Raw genomic sequence first — 19,878 nt, 5'->3', positions numbered from 1 at the left:
TTCTTTTGAGTAATTTTTAATAATTAAAAACAAAGTGGAGTTTCACATTCTTGCCTTACTTTAAAATCCTGCAACACTGACACCAAAATAGGAAAGACTCTTAAGAGCCCAAGTCATTGTCCATGCTCTGTTAACAACAAAAAAAACCAAAACAAAACAAACAAAAAAAAAACCTTTTTGGTGCCCACCATGTAGTGATTTGACACAAGGCATGGATAGGGTGTCTAAATTCACAAAGAGAGGATCCTGGTGGAGAGAGCGTTCACTAACAATATGGGAAATGTTTTTCCCATCTACTACCAAATCGAGCCCCCAAAGTTCGCGAGATACTAGGGAACAGAAAAAGGCAAAGTAACAGATAAAGAAACATTTGCTGCCAAACTCTCCAATACGCTTCTGCCTGCAAAGTGCTCTTTCCCTGCTGACTCAGCAACTGTAAGTGCTTACACCAGCCAGAAATCTGCTTTGCACTTTTAAGGGGATGAGGTTACTTGGGGTCTCTGCAGCTGCACAGTCTATCAACATCAGTAAAGAGAAAGTCTCACATGGTTTCATGAGCAACAGTGTGACTTCCCCTGTAGCAAACCATTTAAAACATAAATGCATTGGACTTGACCAGCACACTTTTCAAAATCAGTTTCCAGGATTTCTGCTTTTATCAATACTTCAGAGAAGCCAAAAAACACAGGACTACTTGAAGGAGAACCGGGGGAAACGTTTTCTAGCATTTAATGTTATATGCACATATGATCTCAGCTAATCTTTTTTTTTTTTAATTTTAATGTTTATTTATTATTGAGAGACAAGAGACAGAGTATGAGGATGGGAGAGATAGAGAGAGGGGGAGACACAGAATCCGAAGCACGCTCTAGGCTCTGAGTTGTTAGCCCAGAGCCGGACGCAGGGCTCGAACTCACAAACCGTGAGATAGATCATGACCCAAGCCACAGTTGGACGCTTAACCAACTGAGCCACCCAAGCACCCTGATATCAGTTAATCTTTATAAAAATGTATGGAATCTGAAGGTCTGAAAAGTTAAGGTATTAAGTCATAATCGCATGCCCGTCACTCAAACCCAATTTAATTCTTCACTCCTAATCAAAACTTTCAGATTGAATGGAATTGTCACAGAGAAATACAGGGACTTATGAGGCAAACATTCCAATGATGTTAAATTTTTAATGGAATTCTATGTTTGAGGAAAACATAGAAGCTCACACAAATTCCAGTCCCAAGAGGGATTTTATAGGGGTTTCAGGGCAATTCCAGAAAGGTCAGGTGACTTACTAGAGGTCTCACAGCTGTTTACTGTAAACCCAGAACTAGAACCCCAGAGATGATAAGAATAGGTTAGATACTTGAAAGCATGTGAGCTTAGGGGTGCCTGGGTGGTTCAGTCAGTTAAGCACCTGACTCATGATTTCAGGTCAGGTCATGATCTCATGGTTCATGCGTTCGAGCCCCACATAGGGCTCTCTGCTGACAGTGCAGAGCCTGCTTGGGATTCTCTCTCTCCTCCTCTCTCTGCTCCTCTTCCAAACGTGCTCTCTCTCAAATTAAAGAAAGATTTTAAAAAAGAAGAAGAAGAAGAAGAAAACATGTGAGCTTCTAAAACACTCTTACATACATCAGCACTAGATCTTTATAAAATTTTTTAATAATCTCCAACTGCATGTAAGTCTTGTCATAGATGCATTTATTATATGCTCAGGTTAGGTGCGGGGGGGGGGGGGGGTGGGGATCTGGTAGAAGCAGGGAGAGGACTACATAAGCTAACACGTTCTGAGTGCATTCCTATACCCAGGTTCTGATAAATGTCTTATATGAACTATTTCAAGTAGTCCTTATTACAGTCTTGGAGTATGATTATTATCATTCTAATTTCAGAGATGAAGACACTGAGTCACAGGGACATTAGTAGCTTTCCCAGGGCCACAGAGTGGCATTCAGTAGACCACATACACAGAAATGGTCCTTGCTCCATGGCAGGCTGAAAGAGAACACAAAAGCAGGCAACTCTCATTTGGCACAGCTGTTCATATCCAAAGAGTATGCCTTTTCTGAATTTTGAAGGCATATATATGTATTTTTAAAGAAAAGGTAGAATTCCTGTGTTCAAATTCCTTCCTAACTTTTCCCCCCTTTTCCCCTGCCCAGGACTCAAACCAGGGATAGCCTATGCCGAACCCTCCCTTCAGTCATCCCCGAGTGTTTCCTGACACGTATTTTTGCTTACAGTCCATCACAACTGAAGAATGGGGCTCAACTTGACACTTACAAAATTACCAGGTAAGCTGTAGAAAAAAACGCATAGAAAATCTTCTTTCATAAATAACTGTTATTTATACTGTGTGACACTTTGGGAATTTTATTGGCTACTGAACCAATTAACAGAATAAATCCACATTTAGCCTGGCCTTTCATTAAATATAAAACAGTGAATAGGCAGGACAGAATCACAGACCATCTCAAAAAGGACAAGAAAGATTACGTTATGATTTGGGGAAGATTTTTATACCCAAACTAAAGTATCTGTTACTTTCCAGATGTAATAGTTTAAGGTTCACCAATGCTTCCCAGGAGGTCAAAGACAACAAGTGCCTACTCTCCTATTTAGAAAACGCAACTATTTGGACAATGACCATACAAGGTCAGTTGACCACACAAGGGCAGTTGTGCCATGGTAGTGACACCCTATAATTTGTATGACTTCTGTGTTTCATTCCTACCAGGCAGGTAGAGCAGTCACATATTGTTGATACTTTCACATTTTGTGCCAAAGAGTGACACACCCAATGAGCAATAACGCAGCTATACCAAAAGCAAAAGGACCAAGATTCTTCACCGCTCTATCATTCATCATGTGACCACTATTAATGAGACAAATTGTAATTAATGACTTAAGTTATGCAGTAAACGAACATCTACTAAGCACTAGAGACTGTCCTCGAAATGATGTTTGCAGAGAATTTAACTCTTGGGAGATCCAGCAAAATGGCTACTGTTTATTCCACTTTACAAAGTGTTGAAGTAACTAAACCAGCTTCAAGTGGGACTTTCCGCAAGGACAAACGTGCTCTTTATCTGCTTGGCCCGATACAGTAGCCATAAGCGCTGAATGCCATATATGGCCACAAGCCCCGTCCATTTCTTCAACACACACAACGCCCCCCCCCCCCCCACACCAAAATGGCCACATCGCAATGGTCAACACATGGACTACAATACCACTCTCACAGAGGCTGGCACAAAATGTTAATTTACTATGGAATAGGGTTCTTATGTCAGTGTCTTTGTTAATCTAATTTAAAAGGAGTTGGAGAAGGAAGAGCAGGAGAGAAAATAACAAAGGAATCCTCACCCTCAATTATCACTCTGTATCAAGCTCTGAGCTAAATAATACAGGTAATAACATCTTAGTAAACAAGGAGTGTGTGAGAAAATAGCCTTTACACTGTAAAAACACCTTCTAATTTTCTTAATTGAATCACCAAGCTACCTGTCATTAAAAATGTTCCCTACCTTGGCCAAGTTTTTTATTGACGGTGAAGAACAACATGATAAAAGTAACTGGGTGAAGAGAGCCACACACGTTTAATGTTCATTGTTCCGGAGAGTGAGCTCTGTGCACAGAAATGCTTCTGAGCACACTCACCAGCTTTGGGAAAATCTGGGGCAAAGATACATAAGAGAAGAAATAATGGGAGTGGCTGGCAAAAAAGAACACAAACTTAATTCTTTAAAAAAAAAAAAAAATCAATCAGACAAAACTCTATATCAAGTTTTGAGCCTTCCAGAGCAACTCACAGATGGTTCTTCCTGTTAAAGAACCATTATTTTTTCTTTCTACTACCATATTATTTCATAAAATAATTCATAACAAGTTTAACAACTTACTGTTTAAGCTGCATTATAAGTGTGGAATTTGTAAATGAAGAAATAGCCAAGCCTAGGCCTAGCCTACTGAATTAAATTATTCCAAAATGTTAATCTTATACATAAACTAAGGAAGTAAATACTATGAGGTGACATAATCAACAAGCTCAACACCAGACTGACAAAACCACCATAACCACTGTGGAATAATGCCACTCGCACTTGGTATCTGTCATTTATGAGACACAGTGTTTGTTAAGTACTATTTTTGACATTCTGATTTAAGACTCCATCTTTAATAATAACCATAATTGATCAGTAAATCATCATTTCATAAGAGTGCTTGTCCATACAATTAAAACTTTAAAATATAACGATATACTGAGCAGACACACAATCCCAAACCAACACTGGGATGTATGGGTCTTCCCAGTCCACAGTGTATATGCACAATAGATTCAGTGAGTCAACACTAAGGGCTGAAATATCCATGCCAAGTATGGCTACAGTTTGTGAACCATTCTATTTGCACTTACAATGGTTTTGAAAACCATTCATAATTGTTGTAAGCCAGAGCCATCGGCTGACCACTTTCAGTCTGTGTCCCTTGGCTGGACCACTTACCTTGATTAAAATTTACTTGCCCTCTCTCCATTTCCCACAGGGTTCTATTCTGGGTTAGATGAAAGTGACTGCTAATAGTTTAATTGCAGAAATTAATTCAAGCACTATCTTAACCCAGGTAAAATTGCACATCTTAGAAAGCTTCTAATAACATTGATGCTGATGGGGATCTTCTGGTGCAGAAACAGCCAAGATTGTAACACTTCGTTAAGTCAAAATAGGCTTGAAAGATACTGTTCAAGACAACATTTGAAACTGGCAGCAGTTAATATAGATGGCAGCTGAATCAGGCATTTTAAACTTATAAAGCCTAATAATACTGTGGGTCTCATTGTAACAGGCTAGTCCAGCTATAAATTACTAGCCTGTGTGAGGGTATTTCAGCCTGGAAAACCAGTTTTTAAAAACACTTGTAGCAGAGAATAAAAGGGAAAGAATTAGAAAGAGGACAAGGTTACTCAGGAAGAGCCCACACTTAAATTCCACGCAGCAATTTAAGAACCTGTTTTTGGATTATAATCATCAAAACTATCTTCCCTGTTATATTTCTTCAAAGAAGGGAACTAAAGTACATACTACACTGCCTGTCATGTAGGGAAATGAGGCCAAAATTAATACTATTACCTCTAAAACAAAATCATTCCAAAACATAACTGTAATTATAATAAACAATATTAATAAGAAGTAAAGGGGCGCCTGGGTGGCTCAGTCGGTTAAGCGGCCAACTTCGGCTCAGGTCATGATCTCGCGGTCCGTGAGTTCGAGCCCCGCGTCGGGCTCTGTGCTGACCGCTCAGAGCCTGGAGCCTGTTTCAGATTCTGTGTCTCCCTCTCTCTGACCCTCCCCCGTTCATGCTCTGTCTCTCTCTGTCTCAAAAATAAATAAATGTAAAAAAAAAAAAAAAATTTTATAAAAAAAAAATTAAAAAATTAAAAAAAAAAAAGAAGTAAAAACTCAGTAATGACCTTCCTTGAAACCTTACATCTGAAAAGGTCATTTGAAAATTGTGTTAGTCCAGGTTTAAAAGACAGAAAACAAGGCAGATGACAAAACATAATGGATGGCCAAGGGATTTACTGGGGGAAATGCTTGCAAGGGATTACAGACTGAAATGCAGGTCTGACCACTGTGCAGGACAGGGGAGCAAGGAGGATGAGTGGGAAGATTCAAACTTCAATGCAGTTTGACCAAAGTTCTGACCAGAATGATGAGGCTTTCAGCCAAAGTCATTTGTCAGAGGAACTCTTCTGTCCCAGGAAAAGTCTTGTCTTAGCAACCTTCCTGTGGGGAGTTACTGGCTTCGAGCAGCCTGTGGGAAGTGTCCATCAGCAAGAAAACAGGAGTGGATTCAGGGCCCTGAGTGAGGGCTACCCATGGGTTTCACCCCCCTCACAGGAGACACGAGAGGCCCATTTGCATGGCTGCCATGTAAATAAGATTCTCATACGTCATGGTACTGATTATGCGATAGAGTGGTACGGCATAGGCCTCTAACAACATGAACTAAAAATTCCAAAAATGTAAAAGGTTTAGAAATGTTATGTAAGTGCAACAGGTATAGCGTAGCCTTGTAAATAAAAATAGGTATCAGCCTAGAACTATTTTTAGCAAGTTGCTCTCCATGATAAGAAACTTCTATATTAACAACAATTTCTTTTTGTTTCTATTCCAAATAATGGTCCCTAAAGGCTCTTACATTCTGTAAGAAAGTCAAGGGCAAAAACTTCAGAAATCACCCACTAGTTTTACTGTTTCTCAATTACTGATGATTCAACAACTGAACACCAGGAGAGATTTTAAAAAGTTATTTCAAAGTGTGTGCCAAAGGCTAACCTAAAAGAATAACTAGTGCTAGCCATTTTATTTTCATTAGAGGAAATTCCAATTTTCTGCCAACAGATTTTATTGATTCTGTTTGTAATGATTTCAAACACTAAATTAAAAATCAGAATAACTGCCATTGGTGGATTTCTCCTTATTTTCAAAAGACTGGCATAAAGAACCAGAAATACAACATTTTACCCAAGGGACCTGGGTGCGCATGTGTTCAGGGGGAGGTGGGGAGGACTTGAGGGAGAGGCCACTAATGTCCTGGCCACTCAAAACATTAAAAATGCACTAAAGTAACTATTTAAAATGCCAAAGGCATATTTTAATTTGCCCAAAATAGCAAATAGCAGTAGCCTATCAAGGAGACTAGTCTGTGGGGCACACATGTTAAGCTCTGACGTGATGTCTCCCCTCTTCTCCGACAGATAATGACCTGAACAGCCAAGGGAGTCACGCACCAAGTAACATGAGCGATGGACCCGGAAGGAACATCACAGTTAACAACGAATTTGACACTATTGTCTTGCCTGTGCTTTACCTCATTATATTTGTGGCAAGCATCTTGCTGAATGGTCTAGCAGTGTGGATCTTCTTCCACATTAGGAATAAAACCAGCTTCATATTTTATCTAAAAAACATAGTGGTTGCTGACCTCATAATGACACTGACATTTCCATTTCGAATAGTGCATGATGCAGGATTTGGACCTTGGTACTTCAAGTTTATCCTCTGCAGATACACTTCAGTTTTATTTTATGCGAACATGTATACTTCCATCGTATTTCTTGGGCTGATAAGCATTGATCGCTATCTGAAGGTGGTGAAGCCATTTGGGGACTCTCGAATGTATAGCATAACCTTTACTAAGGTTTTATCTATTTGTGTTTGGGTTATCATGGCTGTTCTGTCCTTGCCAAACATCATTCTAACAAATGGCCAACTAACCAAGGAAAATGTTCATGACTGCATGAAACTTAAAAGTCCCTTGGGAGTCAAATGGCATGAAGCAGTCATTTATGTCAACAGCTGCTTATTTGTGGCTGTGCTGGTGATTCTAATCGGATGTTACATAGCCATATCCAGGTACATCCATAAATCCAGCAAGCAATTCATAAGCCAGTCAAGCCGAAAGCGGAAACATAACCAGAGCATAAGGGTGGTTGTGGCAGTGTTCTTCACCTGCTTTCTACCCTATCACTTGTGCAGAATTCCTTTTACTTTCAGTCACTTAGACAGACTTTTAGATGAATCTGCCCACAAAATTCTGTATTACTGCAAAGAAATGACACTTTTCCTATCTGCGTGCAATGTGTGCCTAGATCCAATCATTTACTTTTTCATGTGTAGGTCATTTTCAAGAAGGCTATTCAAAAAATCCAACATCAGAACCAGAAGCGAAAGCATCAGGTCACTGCAAAGTGTCAGAAGATCAGAAGTCCGCATATATTATGATTACACAGATGTGTAGGAGTTAAGGGGTCAGGAGGCCTACTCTTGTTTGCAGTCAAAGTGTACAGAGTGTAAATAAATGTTTCTTTTGATTATCCTTGCTTCAGTCTATCAAAATACAGATAAAAGAGAATTAAAATGATATGACACTTGGGTATCATTTGAAACTAAGAAAAACATGCCACAAAGTGAGCTAAGCGAGAGGTGGTGTGCAGTTGAGTGGCAGGTTCATGACTCGGGGTTTCAGGAACAGACTGCAGAGGCAGAGAATGCCATGGCAAAGCCAGGGCACTGCCAGCTAATACTGCTGCTGGGAAGCCACTTCTGAGATAAAAGAACACAGAGAGGAAATAACTCTATGTAGCTGTAGGGTTTAAGATTTGGGATCATTTTTGTCTGATATAATTAAGTGCGTATTAATTGCTAGGCCCTCTGACCTTCCATTTATGAATATGTAGGACCTCGGGCAATCCGCCCTTCAATGTATTCATCAATGTCCGTGCACATCAGAAAAAACTGTGTAGTGTGGAGGAGGAGGGAAGAGATTTAACTATATTTCTTAAGCAATGTATTTGAAAGGCTGAATTCAACTGACTGATTTTAAACTTAGGCTATTTCAAAAAAGAAAAACTAGCTATGAAGACAAGTGGATCTTGGATAAAACACGACATTTGCCATTATTATATCGCTATGCTGCTAAATCCTCCTGGGTTAAAAAAAGAATATGGAAGCTTGGTTAATAATCAAGTATATGTGGCTTGTAAACAAAAACCATTTAATAGTCTTTATTTTATTTTATTTTTTTTTTTAATTTTTTTTTTTTAATGTTTATTTATTTTTGAGACAGAGAGAGAGCATGAACGGGGGAGGGTCAGAGAGAGAGGGAGACACGGAATCTGAAACAGGCTCCAGGCTCTGAGCGGTCAGCACAGAGCCCGACGCGGGGCTCGAACTCACGGAGTGTGAGATCGTGACCTGAGCCGAAGTCGGCCGCTTAACCGACTGAGCCACCCAGGTGCCCCAATAGTCTTTATTTTAGAAAAACTTTTAGCAAATCATTCTTTCCTTTTAGTTATATCCTACCTTTAATAGTGTTATCATTAGTTTAAAAATATCACTTTAAGTTGAAGGATAGAGTTCAATAAATTAAGTCAAAAAAGGTCAAGGGTAATCTTTTAAATCTTACAAGATTTTCTTCTTCAAGAAAAACCCTTGAACCTTCATAGATTTCAAAGCCTTCAGCTGCTTGAGCATAGCAAGTGCCTGATTTGTTGCTCACACTGTGTGAGGAGTGGGGCAAGCATTAAAACAGGGGAACTGAAGGCACGTTTGTCAATTTGCTGACAAAGAGAGGACACTATGGTCACCAGAGACAAAGCACACACGTGCATAATAAAGTGTGATGCTTTATTAGACTCTTGTAGACCATCTACACAATTCTAAAAGCTCAAGTGAGCGGAAATAAGGGCACAAGAATAACACAGACTGACAGTGACTACCATCACAAACAGAATTCAGGGACTGCTAAGTTCCTAGTAGGTGAGTCAGATTTGGCAGAGGGATTGGTAGCAAAGTGATTAAAAAATTATCTGAGGACCTCTACTGAAATGTCCATCTGTCCATCCAGATTCCAATTCCATAAATTCCAGGGGCACTCCGGCACATGAATTAATAACCCCTCATTAGGTCATTTACATAGCCACCCCTCCCCGCACTGTGTACCACTAGCCAGGTTAAGATAACTATGTTTAGATCAGCTGATGTGAAAAGGCACTTTGAAAGGCTAATTTATTCCTCCATTCTCCCCATAATGTCTAGGTTGAATTACAGTTATGCTATATAAAAAGGAGCAATACTATGGTTGGGAAAATTTTCTCAGAATAATGTGTCTTGTCCTCCCCATGTCCCATTTCTCTCCACTATATGACAACTCACAGTCAAAAACCTCAAAATGATATTACCCCGTTCACTGTAATTGTGTATGCTGTTAAATCCAGGTCACCACAGAATCTTCCAAAATACTAAAAACCTACCATCTTTAATAGCATCAAATTGTTCCATTTAGCATTCTGGAATTAACAAACACTTCTCTACCCCAGAGTTTATTTAATCCTCTAATTCAGACCTCAATTCTAAGAGGACTTAAAATATTTTCAATCCCATTCTAATGTTTCTAAAATAAGACTGCTGTATAGTTAGTGGGCACATTAAAGTGATGATGGTTTTAGTCTCTAAAATGATCTTAGTAAATCAATGGGACATCTTAACGCACAGGATTAGGAAAATAAATTGCAAGAAAGCATTATTCAGGTATTTTAAAGAGTCATGTTACAAAAAAATCAATATTATCATGTTTCTATTTTACATAGATACCCACACCGTGGACACAAAAATTACTTTCCAGGCCAACCAAGAATGAATCATCTACATTAGTAAGATAAACATCAATAGGAATAATATGAAATATTGTGCAAGATTCAGAGATTAATAAAAAAATTACATTAATATTGAAGAAAACAAGAATCCGATTTGGCTGTTTTTACAAATTAACTGAAAATCATTTGAAATCTAGAATTTCTTACATAAAGTTTCAGGATCATATTCAGTATTTCAGGATTCTCTCAGGCTGCAGTAAGTAACATAGTTAATTCTCCTTTTATGCAGATGAGAAACATATTCAGATATTTTCTGAAAACAAATATTTCTATAATTCCTAAAACTTACATTCAAGAAACTGATCTTGTAGGAAATCTTCTGGTGTGTGTATTACTAACTCTGTTACATTCATTAAACTATTTACACTATTCAATTCTCATTTCCAGATAGTATTCCAGTATTTTCTCAGCGAAACAATCAAGGTAATAGTCACCATGAAAATCTATAAATTTGTATTAAATAGCTAAGGCAAAATTGTATCTCCACATGCACACACACTCATGCGCCAAAGACAGCACAGCCTAAACAGAAAGAAATGTATGATCACCACAAGGAAATGTGATCTACTAGGAAAAAATAACGAAAAGTGATATATTACAGAAAGAAAATCAGAAAACAAGTACAAAATAAGGTTTGGGGATCACTTCAATTTTATAAATACTGGTTTCCCTCAGACTAAAAGCCATTAAGACAATAGCTAGCAAATTAATAAATACTTACTAGGGAATTAGGGACATACAATGTTGAAAAAAATTGTGCAACAGGTTATTTAAAATAATCATTCAACTGAAAAGATGCTCAACATCTCTCATCATCAGGGAAATGTAAATCAAAAGGACAAAGAGGTATTACCTCACACCTGTCAGAATGGCTAAAATAAAAAACACAAGAAATAACAGGTGTTTGTGAGGATGTGGAAAGAAAGGAACCCTCTTGTACTGTTGGTGGGAAGGCAAACTGGCGCAGCCACTGTGGGCATCAGTATGGAGCTTCCTTTAAAAATTAAAAATAGAACTACTTTATGATCCAGGAATTGCGCTACTGGGTGTTTACACCAAAAATATAAAAACACTAATTCAAAGGGATACATGCACCCCTATGTCTATTGCAGCATTATTTACAATAGCCAAATTATGGGAACAGCTCAAGTGTCCAGCAAGAGATGAATAAAGAAGATGTGGTATATATACACAATGGAATATTAACCATAAAAACAATGAAATCTTACCATTTGCAACAATAAGGGCAAGCTACTAGAGACTATAATGCTAAGTGAAATAAGTGAGTCAGAGAAAGACAAATATCTATCTCACTTATGTGCAGAATTTAAGAAACAAAACACATGAGCAAAAAGAGAGAGCCAAGCCAAGAAACAGGCTCTTAACTACAGAGAACAAACCAATGTTTACCAGAGGGGAGGTGGTTGGGGGGATGAGGGACATAGGAGGTAAGGATTTAGAGTACACGTATCATGACGAAAAATAAAATAATCTTTCAACATTCAATAAAATTTGAAAGCAAATATTTCTTAAGGTCAACATTTTCAAATTTCAACATAATACAAGCATCTGGTAGAGGCAATTATTTAACATCCCCTCCCCCCCAGCCCTCTAGTACCATCTAGTGGTTAACATTCATTAAACAACTGAAGAAAACCTGTGTCCTATATACAGCATGTATAAAAAGTGCCAGGCCTTCCCTAGAGTCATCTTTAGTGCTATGGACACGCACACCGCCCCCCCCCCCCCCACCACACACACACACACACACACACACACACACACACAAAACAGTCCCAGAGCTGCCTAGAAAAAGGTACAATGGAAATGTCTGAAAAGAGTAATTAAGACCTACAAGAAACTGTCTTAGAGATGTAAAAAGGCCAACAGTAAACGGTAAAATACACATGAATTTCATGGGGAGGAAAAATACAAAAATTGACTATTCTTTCCCAACTGACACACAGAAAATTTTTTAATTAAAAATAATTTTTCTCTAGTTTCAAAAGTACACAAAATCCTAGTAGAGTTGAAGTGGAAGAAATAAGACCTGTCTGTAAAATTTTTAATTCATTAAGAAATTCAGGTATTCAGGGGCGCCTGGGTGGCGCAGTCGGTTGGGCGTCCGACTTCAGCCAGGTCACGATCTCGCGGTCCGGGAGTTCGAGCCCCGCGTCAGGCTCTGGGCTGATGGCTCAGAGCCTGGAGCCTGTTTCCGATTCTGTGTCTCCCTCTCTCTCTGTCCCTCCCCCGTTCATGCTCTGTCTCTCTCTGTCCCAAAAATAAATAAATGTTGAAAAAAAAAATTTTTTTTAAAAAAAGAAATTCAGGTATTCAAATGGCAACTTACATTTTGAATATTCTCAGTTTATCTTCTAAACCACAATGATAAGAAATCATCTAAAATGACAAAAATGGCATAACATAGCTGTTAGACCACACACTTTTTTCTTCTTATTTAAAAACTCAAGATATGGACTTAAATTGGAAATTCCTTTATTTCACACCGTTTCATAGGCAAACGTTCTTAATATAAGTGAAGTGGCCAATTTCTCTCTGAATGATGCCAGAGAATACCCAGTGGCTGAGGTGTGGACAGTCTCCACAGCATCTCTCAGCAGTGAGCTGCATGTGCTGATTGAATCAGCCTAACTTAATGAACAAAGGACCAGAACAGTCACCAGATTTCCCAGAGCCTCCTGTTCCATGTCTGAGTTTAAATGTTATAAACGAGACTTTCCAATAACACTCTGGACTTGTTTACCTACACACATACGCAGACAAACACACAGCATGTGTAACCAGAGCTAATGGATTTAGTATAATGAATGTGACTCGGTCTCTTAACCTGTGATAGTTTTCTAAAATCACATTCCACCAAATACTGAGACAAAACAATGGCAACAATAACAACAACTCCAAATTTGACAAACTGGCCTCCTGTGTAGTATTGCCTACATTGAGAACCCTGATCCAGGTTCTTAAACCATCAGCGCACAGAGAGAATATGTCCAAGGTTTCAAGCAAAATAAAAAACCCAGGTTTTGAGATACCAACAAGGCCTAAACAAATTTGGGAGGGATAAGGTATTAGTCATAAATAGTAAGGCAGGTTTTTTTTATTCTCACCTCTTCCAAGTCTATATGCAAGCTTCATTAGATGCCTACTTTGAGGGCACCTGGGTGGCTCAGTCGGTTGAGCATCTGACTTTGGCTCAGGTCGTGATCTCGTGGTTCATGAGTTCAAACCCCACGTTGGGCTCTGTGCTGGCAGCTCAGAGCCTGAAGCCTGCCTTGGATTCTGTGTCACCTTCTCTCTCTCTCTGCCTCTCCCCTGCTCATACTCTCTCACTCTCAAAAATAAACAAACATTAAAAAAAAAAAAAAAGGCCTACTTCGAAGTCTAATATGTTCTCTGCAAATGCTATTTGAAAGACAGCTATGTATACCCCATAGATACCCTTAAAATAGCAGGTTAAAAATAAAGATAACACGGGAATGCAAGCTGGTGCAGCCACTCTGGAAAACAGTTTGTAGGTTCCTCGAAAAGCTAAACATAGAACTACCCTACTACCCAACAATTGCACTACTAGGTATTTATCCAAGGGATGCACATATGCTGTTTCAAAGCGACACATGCACCCCAATGTTTATAGCGGCACTATCAACAATAGCCAAAGTTTGGAAAGAGCCCAAATGTCCATCGATGGATGAATGGATAAAGAAGATGTGGGATATATATACAATGGAGTATTAGTCAGCAATCAAAAAGAATGCAATCTTGCCATTTGCAACTACATGGATGGAACTGGAGGGTATTATGCTATGTGAAATTAGTCAGAGAAAGACAAATATCATATGACTTCACCCATAGGAGACTTTAAGACACAGAACAGATGAACATAAGAGAAGGGAAACAAAAATAATATAAAAACAGGGAGGGGGAAAAACGTAAGAGACTCATAAATATGGAGAACAAACAGAGGGTTACTGGAGGAGGTGTGGGAGGTGGGGATGGGCTAAATGGGTAAGGGGCACTAAGGAATCTACTCCTAAAATCACTGCTGCACTATATGCTAACTAATTTGGATGTAAAGTTATAGATAGATAGGTAGATAGATAGCAGATTCTTTAACAGTGGGGGAAAAAAAGAATTAATGTTATTGAGCACTTTTATGTGCTTAGTATGTACTAGTTATATTTTACCTCACTTAAACTAGGTCATTGTTTAAGTAATAATAATAAGTAGTAACCAATACATCACCATGGATACTTTCTGGTACAAAAACATGTGTTACCTGTCTTTTCTCTTGAAAGATAATCTTATAGTACACATTTCAAATAAATGAAATCCTAAAGTGAAAAGAAATTTAAAAAATTAAAAAAATAAAGATAATAAAGGGTTGCAAGCATGGCTCAGTTGGTTAAGCAGCCGATTTCAGCTCAGGTCATGATCTCCTGGTTCATGAGTTTAAGCCCCACGTCGGGCTCTGTGCTGACAGCTCAGAGCCTGGAGCCTGCTTCGGATTCTGTGTCTCCGTCTCTCTCTGCCCCTCCCCTGCTCACGTTCTGTCTCTCAAAATAAATGTTAAAAAAAAATATATTTTTAAATAAAAAATAAAATGGAGATAATAATAATGATGACTAAGTCTTACATAATGCTTACCCAGTCACTGTCCCAAGGACTTTACATAAAATTTTTACTTCCCACAACAAGAAGTAGCTATTATCTCCACTTTACAGATGAGGAAACTAAGACATGCTTAAGGAAACATGGCTGGGAAGTGAAGGGATAGTAGCAGGTTAGAAGCCAGGAGTCCACTCGGCTACAGGGACTGCATCACTTTCTCTTCCCATGTCAGGAAGGCACCTTACTTACCCTTAAACTCAATTAACAGCACCACCACCCACCCAGGCACCTGAACTAGAAATCGGAGTCATCCTACGAGCCCCTCCTTCCCTCACTCCCATTAACAACTCTGCACCCAATTCTGCCCATCCACCCTCAGATATGGCCAGTCCATGTTTCTTTCCCACCTGGCCCTGCACTCGGCTTAGCTCAGACCCAGAGGGAGGTTGTGTGGTCTCAGGGACAAGCAAAGATTTGGGAGCAAGACAGACCTGAATCCCAACCGTGTATCACACTGAGGGAAGAAAATCAGCCACTGCCAGGACTTTAAACTAATGGCATTACTGCTTGAGGCCTTGAGTTTTCTGCTCCTTCCCAGTCCCATGCAAACTATTTTCTAGTACTTTTAGCACTGAATGGTTATTTTTTTTAAGTTTATGTATTTATTTTGAGAAAGAGCAAGCAAGGGTGGGGCAGAGAGGGAGGGAGAAAGAGAATCCCAACCTCTGTGTTGATAGCACAGAGCCCAACATGGGGCTCAATCTCATGAACTTTGAGATCCTGACCTCAGCCAAAATCAAGTCTAATGCTCAACCAGAGGAGTCACCCAGGTGCCCCAACACTGAATAATTATTTTCTAATGAAATAAAACTAACATTTATTGGGTACTCCCTATGCACCAAGCACTGTTCTTAGTCCTAAATCCACCCATTTCATCCCCAAAACACGAGGAAGCCCTAGCATTACCCCCATGTTAGAAATGAAGAGGTTCAATAATATTTCCAAGGTCACACAGTTCAAAAATGCGGTTTCTTGGGTCCAGACTCTGTCAATGTGATTCCAGAAGCTCTGGTCTTAATCATGGCTCAATACTGAAACGAAATACCTCAAGGTTACTACTGATACTACCGAAATCCTTGCTAATTATTTATGCCACCAAATGTAATTAACAGGAATAAACTCCATCAATACTGCAAATAAAGCTTGGTTTTAAGTTGAGAAGGTCTCTCAACCAAAGCTCCAATAATTTATCTAATAAACATGAAAGACAAAACTATTGAGAGAACAGGATGTTAAGTGAAGCCCATCAATCATGCTTATTTGATCATTTCATTCTCTCATAATTAAGATGAGCATATAACTCACTGTCAAGACCTGGATACTTTTGAGAGTTTAAGTCTCACTTATGGAGCTGACACAACAGGTGTATACAGGCACAGTGTGGGCAAACCAGGACATATGGCCCCCATGCTAGTGACACATAACAAAATTTGTGTCTACATTATGATTTTGTTATGATTTTTATATTTTAGTTAAACAAGCTACTTAGGACAAGGGAAAAGAACTCAAGGAATCCAGCCATCACATCAACAAGAAGCCCCCAACGTGAAGCTTCTTCCACCAAGTTTACTAACGAAAACTGAACCCCTGGAGTCAACAAAAACTCTCTAATGGATGCTTCCTGGAAGTGCGGATGATGTTTTCTAGGTTAGTATTTGTTGCTAGCAGTTTTGCATAATGCCACAAGAAAGAACACAGCCTACCCAAATGGAGTATTTTTGTTTGCTTTTGCTTAATGAAGGAACACATTATCTAATTCTAGTCTAAATTCTTTCTTTCACAGCAAGACCACCATGTATCTTTCTTAGCACTATCAACTATTAAGAGCAAAATTTATGATTGGGAGGATTTCAACCCATTTGAGACAGAGGCTGCATTCGCCCTTCTCAGGCAAAGGCTTCCATGGAGACACTCAACAGGCTGGTCAGGAGGCAGAGCCACAAGAGGGCCCAGGTGTCAGCTAACTTTCACAGCAGGATTAGATCAACGCCACCTGCAGGAAGTCTGTTAGGCTTCTGAAAGAGGCTGATGAAGCCCCACCCTGTTGAGAGGAACAGAGGTTCCAAACTAGCCTTCAGGTCATGATGAAGTCACAGGAGCCTAGCCAAATGTCCTCATTTAACACGCCTAGTGATCCTTGAGGATCATAGGGTAGCAGCAAGTACAAAACACAGAAACTTGGCCACACTGACTCTTTTGTTATGATTACGCCGACTGGTCCACACAAAACAGAGGGAGAATCACTGCTGTGCTCAAATTATTAACTAAAGAGATATGCAGCTCTCTACAGCATGAATTGCCTAAAACCACAAAGAATTTCTCAGTCCTGCTGCTGAGGAAATTAAATTGCCAGACAATCACACAATCCTCACACAATCCAGAAGGACAAACAAATATGTTCAGCTAACATTGGCGTGCTGGGCAGAGAAACTGACACGGCATACTTTCAGGTGTGGCCTACGCTTTGGGCGAAAACTGGAAAAAAGAAACTGCATGCGATCACCCACAACACTTCCTCTGACTTCAGTTAGGCTCAAATTCTCTGAAGACTACCCACAAAGCCTTCCCCTAAACTGGCTAGGATGAGCTCCTCCCACACACATCACACACAGCATGAACAAGTACAATCGGTTTATCAGAACTCTGGGAAAGTTTATCTAACAGAAATGAAGTAATTCTCTACATTCTTAAGTCTCATTCCTGCTCGATGATTCCACTCTCAAGATTTCTCAAGGCTCATTTTCCTAACCTGTTCTAACAATTTACTAAAGAGCTGAGCAGTTACAGCACTAAATACATGGTCTTATAAATCCTCTCAATCACCTGACCTAGGATGAATCAATATACAGTTCAGGGGCTCAGAAACCTACAAAAAGGAGTTCAAAACCATGCAGAAGCAAGTACTTACACGATACCCCTAGGATAATATTATTAAAAATAGTCACAGTCCTTGTTTTAGATTAATTAGATCAGCTAACTTTTTACCTACAGAATTAGAGCATCCTGTAGTGGATAGTCTCAGCCTCGCCATATTTTAGAAACACACATTCACTCAACACGCACTTCTGAGCACCTACTATGGTAGTGGGCACTGGGGCAACCCAAACAAACCAGCAAGTACAGCCACAGCCCATGCTAGCCGGGGCAGGTTTTAAAAACACAGGCCACATGGGATGAATACTACCACCACCAAGGTATCAGGGACACTTCCAGAAAAGTGACCACTGAGGCAAGTCTTAAGGGCAGACGGAAGCAGAATGATGATTATCAGAAATGGTGCATTGCAGAGAAGCAGAGATGGGGTAAAAAAAATGCCCTCTTCTACTTCCTCATTATCTTTCCAAGATATACAGAGAAGAGGAAATACACGCACCGAAGTTTTTGTTTTCTTTTAACAGTTAAAGTTCTCCATGTTGACTGTTTGCTAATAACATCAACTGAAATTCATTCCTTCTGATTCTTAAGGTCAAACACAATCTAATACCAGCAACACAGAAAATCTATTTGAGCATTTCAACTAATTGGGACAAGGTATTCAACACATAACTCACCATTAGTGCCACCCCCAAGTGAGGTTTCATAGAGTATCTACACAATATGTAAATATTGTGTATATCAATGCATGTTATAAACTGTCACTTCTGTCATCCTACCAGAAGGTGGACATATTGTACCAAAAGTCTGTTTCTCCAATATAACTCTCAGACCTAAGTACACAACTGCCATCTAATTCACTCATTTCAAGAAGTTAAAAAATAAAAAGCATTGTTTTCAAATAAAACCAGCTAAGTATGTTTCAATGGCATAATTCCTACCACTCCACCACTCTAAACCAATTCACTGACTTGTGTCACTGACTTGTGAAGCAGGATTTAATGCTTCACACAGAGAAACACAAAAAGGCCATGTCTGTACTCACTTTTCCTGCCAGGTTATACTTTTTAAAGTACATCAACAATCATTTTACTACAAAACAAAAAATTCATGGCATTCTCAATTATGACCTCCCTCCTCAGCATGACAGTTAGAACCCTCCACATTGTGGCCCACTCCACCTTCGCTGACTTTCTATCCACGGTACCCTCGCTGTCACCATGTTTTTAAATCCCAGATTGAAATTCACCCCAATTTGTAAATAAAAAAGCCATTTAGTAAGAACCAAAGACCATCTCCTTCAGAGAGCCACTTCCAAACCTACTTCCTTTAAATATCTCTGTAAATTCATATAATGTTCATACAGGGCCTTTTACTAACATCCTCTCTAATTCTTATCAATAAATTTCTCAATGTCCAGTAGAATCCCACATGTATTCACACACCCCAACATGCACACACAACTATAAATCACTTGCCAGCAAAAACTTTTATTTTTTAATGTATATTTGTTTTTGAGAGAGAGCGAGCGAGAGAGAGAGAGAGAGAGAGAGAGAGAGCGCGACAGTGCGCGCACAAGTGGGGGAGGGGCAAAGAGAGAAAAAGACAGAATCCAAAGCTGGCTCCAGACTCTGAGCTGTCAGCACAGATTCCAAAATGGGGCTCAAACTCATAAACTGACTGGAGCTCGAACTCATGAACTGTGAAATCATGACCTGAGCCAAAGTCAGATGCTCAACCAACTGAGCCACTCAGGCACCCCAACATTTTTGTTAATGATGTAACCCAGTAAACAGCTGCTATGCTTAAAATAAATTCATTGAAAATGTTCTTACTTATCTAAGGGCCGATCAACAGGGACCAAATAAATTATGGAATACTAAAGAGCTATGAAAAAAGAACAAGGAATTTCTACCAGGCTAATGTGATTAAGTTCCCAAGACAGCATGTTGAGAAAAAGCAAAGTGCACAAGTGTGTGTTACCATGCAAAGAAGCAAATGAGGAAAATCTGGGATAAAGCACTAACAATAAAGTTGTTTCTGTACTTATTTAAAGATTTTCGGATAAGGAACAAAACAGGACATTTATGGAACCAAGAA

At 39.3% G+C, this 19,878-nt stretch overlaps 3 protein-coding genes across 3 annotated transcripts in view; 2 read left to right on the top strand and 1 right to left on the bottom strand.

Moving 5' to 3' along the window:
• Nucleotides 1-7,875, top strand: part of GPR87 (G protein-coupled receptor 87) — a 22,761-nt gene extending 14,886 nt beyond the window's left edge. The window contains exons 2-3 of the mRNA XM_025913182.2: nucleotides 2,159-2,290; nucleotides 6,757-7,875. Coding sequence (XP_025768967.1) covers nucleotides 2,257-2,290; nucleotides 6,757-7,799 — 1,077 coding nt within the window. The 5' untranslated portion in view covers nucleotides 2,159-2,256 and the 3' untranslated portion in view covers nucleotides 7,800-7,875. The remainder of the gene's footprint in view (nucleotides 1-2,158; nucleotides 2,291-6,756) is intronic.
• The window catches only part of MED12L (mediator complex subunit 12L), a 340,943-nt gene that overhangs the window by 131,663 nt on the left and 189,402 nt on the right, over nucleotides 1-19,878 (bottom strand). The gene's annotated exons all lie outside the window — the stretch shown is intronic.
• The window catches only part of P2RY14 (purinergic receptor P2Y14), a 64,763-nt gene continuing 61,265 nt past the window's right edge, over nucleotides 16,381-19,878 (top strand). The window contains exon 1 of the mRNA XM_086674528.1: nucleotides 16,381-16,551. The gene's annotated coding sequence lies outside the window, so the exon portion shown is untranslated. The remainder of the gene's footprint in view (nucleotides 16,552-19,878) is intronic.

Source organism: Puma concolor, chromosome C2 (assembly GCF_028749965.1).
Source record: "Puma concolor isolate L17-30 chromosome C2, mPumCon1.1.hap2, whole genome shotgun sequence".
NCBI classification, from domain to species: domain Eukaryota; kingdom Metazoa; phylum Chordata; class Mammalia; order Carnivora; family Felidae; genus Puma; species Puma concolor.
Note: the sequence above shows the minus strand (reverse complement) of the source record. Positions and strands in the feature narration are given on the sequence as shown.